The sequence below is a fragment of the Micromys minutus genome (assembly GCF_963924665.1).
Source record: "Micromys minutus genome assembly, chromosome: 16".
NCBI classification, from domain to species: Eukaryota; Metazoa; Chordata; class Mammalia; order Rodentia; family Muridae; genus Micromys; species Micromys minutus.
In genome coordinates, this window is record NC_137985.1 from 53,869,792 (window position 1) to 53,881,266 (window position 11,475).

At 46.9% G+C, this 11,475-nt stretch overlaps 1 protein-coding gene across 3 annotated transcripts in view; it reads left to right on the top strand.

Moving 5' to 3' along the window:
- Positions 1–11,475, top strand: part of AAGAB (alpha and gamma adaptin binding protein) — a 48,113-nt gene that overhangs the window by 33,908 nt on the left and 2,730 nt on the right. Inside the window, exons 6-10 of one of the 3 annotated variants that reach the window (XM_080930043.1) lie at positions 715–797; positions 1,806–1,905; positions 4,774–4,878; positions 5,319–5,368; positions 5,950–6,067. In XM_080930043.1, coding sequence (XP_080786169.1) covers positions 715–797; positions 1,806–1,905; positions 4,774–4,878; positions 5,319–5,368; positions 5,950–6,027 — 416 coding nt within the window. In that variant the 3' untranslated portion in view covers positions 6,028–6,067. Of the gene's footprint in view, positions 1–714; positions 798–1,805; positions 1,906–4,773; positions 4,879–5,318; positions 5,369–5,949; positions 7,585–11,475 lie in introns of those variants that run through there. The other 2 variants (XM_080930044.1, XM_080930045.1) reach the window with 2 other exon arrangements.

Sequence of the window (11,475 nt, forward strand, 5' to 3'; positions counted from 1 at the left end):
ATTAAAACAATGCTGTCATAACATTCAAATGAAGCCATAGAATGGCATTTGTGTGTAATAGCCTGCTAATTTTTTCACCATGACCAATATTCTGTTATTTAAAACAGCTATTCAGAATTGAGAGACTATGCATTAGTCAACTTTGTATCACTGTTACAAAATGCCTCAAATGATCAACTTATAAGGTTCAATATACATTGGCTCAGGGTTTCAATCTGTAGTTGATTAGCCTGTTACTGTAGACCTGTCGCTCCACAGTATATCATGGTGTGTGTGTCTGATGGAGATGACTGTTCACCACATAGTGGCCAGAAAGCAAAAAAAAAAAAAAAGGAGAGGCCCGTATCTCAAGGCCCCCTTCAAGGACTTGCACCCAATGGCCTTATTTCCTCTAAGTAGCTTGTATCACCTCCCGGAAGCACCTTGAACACACAGGCCCTCAGGGGACATTTCAAATCTAAACTCTTTTATTATTTTATTTTATGTATATCAGTATGCTGTCTTCAGAAGAGGACATCAGATCCCATTATAGACAGTTGTGAGCCACTGTATGATTGCTGGGGATTGAACTCAGGACCTCTGGAAGAACCACTGAGCCAACTCTCCAGCCCTAGATCTAAACTCTTACCAGCATAGTTATATGGGGAATTGAGGGCAGAGCATTTGCTTGTCATTGTAATCATATCGACAACATTCATGACGTCTTCTCTTCAGACAGGAGCCAGGGCTTCAGTCTTCTCAACTCACTGGCTGGAGCAAACCGCAGCATTGGGTCAGCAGAGAGCTGTCACTCTGAGGTAAAGATTTATTTTTACATCTTTTCTCCTCTTTGACTTTAATTCCCTTGTTGTTACAGATCTTTACACATGCATCATTTCTCTGATTTCCGTTTAAGAGGCAGCAGAGATCTCAGCAGTTGAGGGAGGCTCTGAAGTGCCCCATTGTGCCTGACCCTGTTGAGGGGTCCTTCTCCCTCAGGTTTGCACTGAGGGACATCCTCAGGGCTTTTTGTTTGTTTGTTTTGTTTTGTTTTTTGCTAGAGCACTTTTTAAATATGCAAGGATGGATAATCTTGCATAGAAAATGAAGATAATTTTTCAGGACTTGTTTACCAAGGTCCTGAGTTGGCTCTGAGTGAGCCGACAGTCCGTTTTCGCCTTCTTCCCTCAGCATCTCCATTGTGAGGTCACTTAGTCAGCCTGCCAGACCCAGGTGCCATGATGTCACGCCACCATCATCTTCCCAAACACTGAACCATTTGTGTTATATCGGTGTTAATTGTCTGTGCGTATGTTCATGTTTGCTTGTGTATGCAGGTGCGAGTGGAAGCCAGAGGACACCCTCAGGGCTCATCCTAAAGAACACCAGCCATGTTTCTTTTGAGACGGATTCTTACTAAGCTCAGAATTCACCAATTCGGCTAGTCAGCCCTGTGGAACCTCCTGTCTCTGCCTCCCCAGTGTGTTGCGTTTGGCCTTTCTCTGTGGGTCCTGGGGACCCAATGCCAATCTGCATGCCCACAAGACTTGCCCTCCTGACTGAGCCCATAACATGAATCTTAAATGATGCAAACAGGTGCTAGCATTCTGTAGCCAAATCTTAACATTTCATAGTTTTTCCTTGAAAAAAGTTCAGCTGGGGCAGCGTCTTTGCAGCTGTCTGTGTTTGATGTGACCTTGTTCCTGTTTGTCTCCTTCAGGTCAGTGCTTCTCCACAGCCAGCTGGGGGCGGAAAGAGTAAACCATCTTTGGAATTCTCACTGAAACAGCTTCCTAATAAATCATTGCTTCCCTGTGTTTCCCCAGCAGCAGGAACCGACACCAACAGCTGAGAGGACAGAGTCCCTTCCTGGCCATCGCAGTGGTGCATGTGGCTCAGCAGGCACACAGGTTGACAGCATTGTCGGTAAGTTCCTCCATGAGCTCCCCAGAGACAGCAGCAGAGCTCAGATAGGCAGAAGCACTGAAGGGAGAGTTGACTGAACATGGAGAAGAAAATGTGTGACGTGTGACGTGCCACTGGGCACGAGTCCCCGTAGCTGTTAGATAGGAGAAGGGCAGACAGTGGCTTTTTTCCTTCATTCAAGCTAGTTCTTGATTCAGATCACCTTGCCTCAGACAACCAGCCAGATGGTAACCAGCTCTGCTTTCTGGAGTGTCATGGTGTTTAACAGCCAGAACTGGAGTGTCACATGAGTGGAGTTAGAATCTTACATGCCTACATGTCATCTGGTTTTGGGGTTTGTAAATAATATGTGTTGTGGCCATGAAACCTAGAGATGTTTAGTGAACCAGACACTGGCACCGACTTTGTCCTTACAGTGACCAACAAGCCAAGGAGTTTAGTGGACAGTAACCATGGTGTACTTCTGAGGGGATGAGGTGGTGTTCTTGCTTGTGGTCCATTGTGAGCCATGTGCAGTGCTGACTTCTGTAGACTACCCTTTCCTGACTGCACGTACAAAACTCAAGTGATCGTCAGGTAGAGATACTAGAAAGAGAAGGAACTGGTGTCTTCTCTCACCTTTTCCCTGCAGTCAGGGTCTGCAGTCTACTAACCCCATTCTTGTCCGTGTGCTTGCATAGCTTACCTTGTTTGTGTTTCATTCTGACATTCAGATGGCTGTCTGTGAGGCCACCTGTGACCTTTGTGTTACTAACTAGTTTTCCCATCCTTATCTTGACTGAACGACTTTCAGGGCTATGGACAGGGCTTCTTCACTGAAGCCCTGTGTCTTCCCTTCGCTCACCAGCACAGTGGCTCCTGGTTTCCCTTCTGCATGTTTCTGCAAGGCTGCTCTATTTTTCCCAAATTTTAAATACTGCTATCTTCGGTGCTCCATCTAAACTCCTTTTAAAAAAGCCCTTGTTATTGATTCTTTGTGAGTTTCATCTCATGTACCCAATCCCACTCATCTCCCCATCCCCCCATATCTGCCCTCCACCTTGCAACCTGCCCCATCCACCAAAGAAAACAACAAAAATCTGTCTGTGAAACTGTGGTTTGTTGTGGGACGGGGTGCCTTTTGCCCAAGCTGCTGTCCCTGCAGATGTTCATTACTGTGGGTCACTGGTCTGGTTTGGGGCCTCTGGCTTCTGCTACACCATCAGTACTAGGTCCTCCCCGGGACTCCTTTCAGATGTCCTGTTGTTGCCCTGTGTCATGGAGATCCTGCAGCTTTGGATCTGGAGCACTGGCTTGTTCACAGGCTCTATCAGATCACAGTTGGCATTGATGTTGGGGTGGGTCAGCTGGACAGCTCTCCCACGTTCACAGCCAACTCTCCATCACTGCCCAGACAGGGCGTAGGGCCAAGTCTCCTTAAACTCTTCCTTTTAGCATATTTTTAAAGCATAAAGTGACTCTGTCTTTATCTCTAGCTCAGTTACCATCTCTGCACAGATAAATATGACCTTTGGCCTGTACATTAATTAGTAGCATATCTGATGTGCACTGAACGAAGACACACATATGACCCCAAGTGCACTGGAACAAATTGTATAGCAGTGTAGTAAATGAACGGGATTAAAAAACGCTAGCCTTGTCTTCAAGGACTTTGTGCCCAAATTATAGCTAGAACTTCTAATAGTCAAGGCTGTAAGCATTAGAACACCAAATATTGAGTTAAAGTAAAGGCTGCACCACAGGTAGTCATAGAGCCTGGAGCACATAATTCCCGTGGCCTTTCAAATAGCAGTAAGCAGTCTGCCCTCCCAGGCTGCAGAAAAGCAGAAGTGTATTCAGGTAAGTTAAAATATCCCATTGTGATGAAGGTATGGCTCAGTAGCATAACTCATTCATAGAGCGCCCACTAAGCATATGCAAGGCTCTGAGCTTGATCCCTGGTGCTCCAGAAATGGGGGTGGGGAGAAAAGGATGAAGAATGGATGGCAGAGCCATGGATGGAAGGCAAGGAAGGAGCGATGCACAGAGCCATGGACAGAAGGGAGCAGGGGTTGGGATGGACAGAACGTATAAGGTGGGCTCCTTTCAGTACTGTGTGTTCACTACAGCGGTAGTGAGAATGTTAGAAAATCAAGGATCCTTCACAAATGGAGAAACAGCCCTGTCAACAGTGGGAGGATCTGAGGAGTGCTGGATACTGGGTGGTCAGGGAAGCCTGTCACTGGAAGAATTATGATAGGACTGGAGAGAGTACAGTACCCTATAGAAGATCTGGGCTTGATTGCCAGCTTCCAGGAGATCTGAAGTCCTCTTCTGGTCTCTGCCTACACATATCCACTCACAGAAACAATATGAGTATACACTTAACTAAAATAAATCTTTTTATTTTTAAGTAATGTGCTGAGGCAAAAATGGTGAAGGATTTGTATTAAGAGTATATTAAGCAAACATGGTTTAAAACAGCCCCACCTCTGGATAGCTAGCTGTTGTTCAGGTGAGTTCCATTTCTAAATATGGGTTATTCTGGTTTCCTGTCTTTCAGTTGTAGACAATGATATCTGTCCTAACAGGCTTAAGTGTGGTTATTGTAATGGTGGATGTAGGCACAGTTATACCCTATCCCTGCTGAGTGCGTAGCAAGGGGAGGGCACCTGTCAGAGAAAGTTGCAGCTCTAAATGGGAACAGAGTCCTCTTATGTGCTGTAAGGATGAGGAGGGACTGCTGGTCTGTAGGGAGGCTCCAGCAGCTCATGAGGGCACACCCCGTGAGGCCCATGCGTGTCAGCACATAGCTGTTGCCCACGTGCACACAGAACTAGCTCTGTATTTGCACGTGTAGAACTAACCTGTGACCAACTCTGATTTCAGACCCCATGTTAGATCTGGATATTCAAGAATTAGCCAGTCTTACCACTGGAGGAGGGGATCTGGAGAACTTCGAGAGACTCTTTTCAAAGTTAAAAGAAATGAAAGGTAATTATCCCAGCATGTCTCACATCCTCACATGTTGAAGCTCTTCTAGTTTATGTAGTAGGGTCTCACTTTGTGATGGCTAGATTGGATTCTGAGCTCTGGGCTTGGAAAGTTTAGCTGCTTAAGAGATTGCAGCATTTTGTTGGTAAAAATTCCCTGGGGAAAACTTCCTGTCTCCGTCCTCTTCTCCTCACTCTCGAGTTTTCTGAAGTGTGTCTCTTCCTTCAGTGAGTCTCATTAACACAGCATCTGTCACATTCCCACAACTCACTCACATCCCATCTGGAAAATCTGGGAGACAGAGCTTCCTAATGGCGTAATGACTGCGCCGTGTGTATGTGTTAGAGACCCATCTACCACCTTCGAGTGTTAGCGCACCCATGTGCTCCAGATTCTCCTGTGCTATCAGACACACTTCTTAAGATCTATTTTCCCCCTAGACAAGGCTGCGACGCTTCCTCACGAGCAAAGAAAGTTGCATGCAGAAAAGGTGAGAAGACCAGAGGTATTTATCATTTGTAAGGGGTCTCAGCTGTGGCATGTGCACAGAGCCTCAGTGTGAGTGCTGCACTGGGCGTTGCAGCCAGCTGGATGTTTATGGGTACAATAGTGACACAGTTGCTTCAGTCATGTTACATAACATGGCACCTTCACAAAGGTATCATGCTGGCCTTCCCGTTAGGCCAGGAAACTCTTAGCTGTTTCGTTTGTTCATTACCAGAGCAACGCATGTTCGTGGCAGGAAACAGACATGATTGGTGACATCTCCTTATGAGCTGTGTCATCATTGGTTTCTCCAGCTCCTTCTGGACATTGAGGCCAGCTACGCGCTGGTAGTTTTGTTTCTGTTAGTAAATAAGCTGCACATGTCCCCACCCTTGACGCTGGTGTACAACCCTGATTGCATCCTCGAGTCTGGGTCAAAGGCTGCTTGGGAATTTTAATGTGTGTTGTCGGAGAGGACTCGTGTAGAATTATAGACCTTAGTTGGTTTGGGTGTGGCATATGAAGTAAGCTGAAGGTTGGTTGTTACTAACTAACCTGACCTTTGTCACATGCTTCCCTCCACAGGTGGCCAAAGCCTTCTGGATGGCAATAGGGGGAGACCGGGATGAGATTGAGGGCCTTTCTTCTGATGACGAGCATTAAGTTCTGCCGGCTCGGTTTGACAGACACTGATACCAGCGCTGTGCGTCCCAAGTGCTTCCCTTCTAACTGGGTTCTGCTCTGCCAAGACCGCTGGCCACCTGACTGGTTTTTGGGTTTCCCTTACCTGAGCTTTTAGAAGGGTCCTAAGGAGAAACTTTTGCTCCTGCCGCATAAGTGACCGAGTACTGAAATGACAGTGAGGAAACCCTTCAGATCCACATTCTTCATCTTAAGAACCTGGGTAATGAGTCTCCGAGATCTGTAATACAGGAGAGCCAAGTGTCAGAGAGCACAGTGATCCCAGCACTTAACAGGCTGAAGCTGGCTGGGCTCCATAGGAATGCCTGCTTCTGTGCTGAATTGCCAGCACCCACACTGGCTGTAGGTCGGGAGCTTGTGCTATCTGTAGCATATTGTTCCTGATCCCTGCTGAGAGCACAGCTCTCACCTAAGCTGTAGACCTAGTATGTGCCTAGGGGTCAGGGAACCAGGTGGCTCATGGGTTTGTCTCTTAGCAAGTCCTTATGGACATTTTTAAGTTCAGTGTCTAAGTTCCTGCCACAAAGAAGTAAAAGTTGGGTGTGTGTCTGTAAGAAACAGAGGCAAAGGTTTCCTTCTCTGGGGAGCGTAAATTACCCTCGTCTCAGCTGCTGGACAAGGGTCCTTAGTTCAGTCATGTGTGGACCAAAGGAGCAGCAGCCTTGGTTCTGAGCACACTGCTCACACTGGCAACTGCCCTCTGACCGAGTGCTCCACCTGGAAGCTAGGGATTACTGTCAAAGGGGGGGGGGGGCGGGGAGTTGGTGAGCCTTCCAACAACCAGGTCCTGAGCCACCACCATGGTTTACTTCCAGGACTGTTGGTTCCTCTACACTCCAGGGCCCAGTCTCAAGGAAGCCCTGTCCTTCCTCCTGTGTTGTGTTTGAGTGGGTCACAAAGCAAAGTTTTAAAGGAAGAGAGGAAAGTACAGCAAATAGAGGTCCCAAGGTCCTTACTTCATCATCACAGATACTTCTGTGAGGCAGTCGTGAGTCTCCATCATGGCTGTCAGTGTCTAAGCAGGTGCAGTTATGATAGACAGTATTCATTGTGGGCTGAGAGCAAATCCTGCCTTGATGTCAAACATGAGTTGGGTCCTGACCAGAAACAAGATGCTCCTGCTTAGGTACCACTTACAGGACCTGAAGTATGCTTGGCCTGGCCAGAAACAACACAGGGAAGAGGCGTGGTTCTGGTGATGGTAGTATTCTAGAAATGGTGGGTGCTGGTTTGCTCCGGGTCCTGTGCTCCCATCTCCCCAATCCCGACTCTGATCCTGTAAGCTTGATCTCTGATCTTTGAGCTTGGGTTTACCACTACCCTTTCAGAGGGACTATTGCTTTAAGGTGCATGTATTAGCCACTGGTTAAGAAGGAAAATTAGGGAAGTTGGCTGTGGATTGCCAGAAAGGTAGAACATCCTTTTCTTAAAATGTGGACGATTTTAGAAAATATATTAGGTCACATGATTAGGGGGAAAAATAGACTAGAAAAGGCTGTGGACCTGATTTTGCTGACTAAACAAAACCAGGTAATTAAAAGATGGTTTATTTATAAAGTCTGCGAATGTGTTTTTTGTTCTGTTTGGGAAAGAAGTGTGAATTGGTAGAAGCCAGGTGTCCTTTGTAGTAGACATACAATCCGAAGTTTGTGACCCATACTGTCTCAGAACCTGCCTTCCCTATATATAATGTCTGTGTACGTGCACATAAGTTAAAGCTCCAGAGGGGACTGAAGGTAAGAAACTGGATTTCTGTCTTAAATAACTCTTTTTTTCTGTAACATAGTGCTTGGCACATAGTAGGCCCACAATTTTTGTTGACAAGTACAGTCTGCTTGGTAGAAATAATCACAGAGTCTGAAAATCCATGAGTTCTGGAAATGGGAGAGGGAGGCGGGAAGAAGGGAAGGAGGGAAAAAGAGACGAGTCAAATTTTTCTTCCCTGAAACAATCATGTTATGCAATGATTTCAAAGTGATGAAGGCAAGGCTGTTTTTACAGTTTGAAAATATGGCAGAGAATGAGGCTGGCAGAGTCAGCCAGCTTGCTCTCTATTTATAGAACCTAGCCGTAGTGGATCCAGAGAGACTAAAGATTTGGGGAAGCTGGGCTTAAATAGTTGGGTAATGTAGAATGTGGTTCAAGGATCAGAGGATATACACCAAGCCTTTCCTAAGAACTGCTCAGACTGCAAGGAAGATGTGTGCCCAGTGTCACCCTCCTGCTGTGGAGAGGTGGGGAAGACCATCTTTGACTGTTTTTCATGTTCCTTAGGATAGTCTTTCTTAAACTTATATTTATATGTGCATGGGTGTTTTGCCATTTTGGGCTGCATATATGTCTGTACACCACATGTGCACAGTACCTTGGAGACCAGAAGAGGAAGTTGGAACATCTGGGACTGGAATTACAGACGTTTGTGAGCTGCCATTTGGGTGCTGGGAACTGAATCTAGGTCCTCTGGAAGAGGAACCAATGCTCTTGGGATGGTCTCTTAACACTGACCATTGAGAGGGTCTGAAGCATGGCCCCTCACCCTTCTGTGGCCTGCTGTAGTAAGCAGGAGCATCATGGTGGAAGGCTGAGATGTGGGCTCTGGGAACTATTTTAAGTGTGGGCGTTTGCTGCTGTTAAGCTAAATTTAGCAAAAAGTCTCTAGAATGGATGGGGGTTCTGGTTCATTAGTGCTCTGCTTGAAGGAGAGAGAGCTTAACAAATGTGCTGATGACCAGACATGCTCTTCACACACTTCCATCTACAGGGGACAGTTGAGCATTACATCATTATCAGACTGTGCTGTCTCAGAGTCCTACGGGGAGAGAAAATGTAAACATCTCAGTGTTCAGAATCTGGACGGGCTTTAGGGCCACTGGGTCTGGAAGTTGACGTCCCCTTTGTGTACCTTGGAAGTGAAGTGCTACCACCGAGTAGAGGGCAGGTCTGCTCAGTGACCCACCCCACATCTCTGGAGCACACACCGAGTCTATGTTCCTAACAGATCTGCTCTGTGTCTTTACTAGGAAGGAAGTAGAACCAAGAAGGAAGAAGCATCCTGCTTGGTTCTGGTTGTTCCTCTGATGTGTGGAATGAACAGTTAATGGCAGTTGTGTGTGCCCGTCCTCAGAATGCTAGGCAGCCCCATTCCTGTGATTGAACAGTTCCACTCCCTCACCCCTCCTTATAGAAAAGTACAGATTGAAAACCTGGCCTTGAAATTGATTGTATCTTTAGAATACAAACTTGCTTGGTGTATGAGTGTGTATGGGGAGTAGTGGTCTTAAAACCTTTGTGTGTGCTACATTTATGTGTGTATACATCTGTGCCACTTGGTGTATGTGGAGGTCAGAGGACAGCTTTAAAGAATTTGTTCTCCTTTCACTGTATGGGTCCTTGAGACTTGACAGCAAGCACCTTGACCCACTGAGCCAGCTTGCTAGCCTATTTTTTGTTGTTGTTGGTGGTGGTGGTTTGTTTGTTTTCGAGATGTAGTTTTGCCATGTGTCTCACACTGGCCTCCAGCATTCAGTTCCCTTGCCTCAGGATCCTGAGGGCTCGGATGACAAGTGTACTATGCCCATGTGTACTCACCCACCCCTTGCCTTGCCACCAAGAAACTGGGCAGCAGACACTCAAGTTCTGCTTGTTAACCAGGAGCCTCTCTGCTGTCCTGGTGAAAGAAGTGCCCATCAGATGGTTTTAATGCTACAGAGCTCAGTGTGAGCTCACTGATGTCCAGGGTCTGTGCTTTATGAGAATAGCAATGTTGGTTGGAAGAGACATTGATTTAACCTGAAGTTTAAGGACATGGACTGCATCATGGCCCATCCCTAGGAAATCTCCAGACATTCGTCATTAGCAAAGTTTGGTTGCTTCAAGTTGACTTTCTCCCTTGCTGAGTCTAAAACCAGCCTGCATGGCCTGTGCTTTTTGTTGACGCCAGAATCAGAATGAGCACAACAGAGAAGTCAGTCTTGAGTATGAGGTTTCTCCTCTCTGGAGCTCAAACTTCAACAGAGATGGAAGTAAGAAGCAAGCAAGACATGGTCCCATGGCAGGAGGCCGAGCAGAAATGTGAGCCCAACTCAGGATAGGTTCCACCCCGTATCTGATGAAGTTGCTGTGTGGTGGGACCTGAAAAGCCACATCTTTAGCTTCCTGGGTAATATTAACACTCCTGGGACGCACTTTGAGAACTGAGGGGAAGTAACGCTGCACATAGGTAAGTGGAGGCATGAAAATTCTCATGGTAAGTCATGACATGAACAGAGAGCTAGAAATCAAAGCCCAAACAAATATGCTTGCAAGTTCCAGGACAGTTGCTTCAGAAAAATGGTGGCAATTAAGGTGATAACAGAGATGAGTCTGCCTGTCCCAAGGGGCTGAGATGCTATAGGCAGAAAGGGTCTTCACCCATCCCAGGAAGGCCTGGTAGCAACCTTGTTCGTCCATGTCTGATCAGCTCGGTGCACTGAGGATTCTCTGACTGAAGGACTCAACTCAGCACTAACCTGAGTGTTGCTGTGGATGAGGTACAGGGTAGCAGTTACTGTGTCACTAGGGGACAGCTGTATGGGTAAGTGGCCTGGAACTGGATTTTGGTGACTTTCCTTTAGTTCCACAAATGACTGTCACTGAAGTAGTACAGTGGAAAGCCGTAGAAGGCACAGCTACACCAGCTAGGGCTCTAGCTGGTACACATATTAGGCCACAAAAAAGCAGGGGTGCAAGACTATACAGTTTTTAGGGCCTGCTTTCCGGAACTCACTGCTTGCAAGGGATGACAGACACATGGTGACTAATAATGAAGGGCTTCCTTAGGGAGAGCTGAGGGAAACGGCAAAGCATTGGCACAGAGATGGCTGCAGGCCAAAGGTAGAAGGTGTGGGAGGAACACAGGCAGGCATGCAGAGGGTGGCACAGTCCCACCACTGCTGCGCTGTGGAGAGCAAGGCAAGGAGTGGAGAGCTCGGTAGAGAGGGAAGTTAGGTCTTCAGTGGAATGACCTTGGAATCGGTGCTGTAGGCTGAGAGCAATGTTGTTTGGTTTTGAGAGCTGCCCCCATGTTTCTTTCCCTGATCCCTCATAAAGGGATCCCATGTGTTAAAGGCTGTCCCTGGCTCACGGCACTATTGGGAGCTGGAGGAACTTTTGAGATAGGTCTGAGCACACAGTCATTGGGGCATGCCTTGGCTCTGCCCTGCCATTCATTACAGGCCCACAAATGACTGAGGGCTGAAAGGTCTAGGATCATGAGCCAAAGCAAAGATAATTCTTTCAGATATTTCTGTATAGAGACAGTTATGGTTAACAGGGGCTGTGTGAACTGTTAAGAGAGCAGGCGGGAGACCAGAGCAATGGTGGTGCTGTGGCAGGGTCTCCGGTGTTGGAGACGCTGCCATGGTAGAGTCA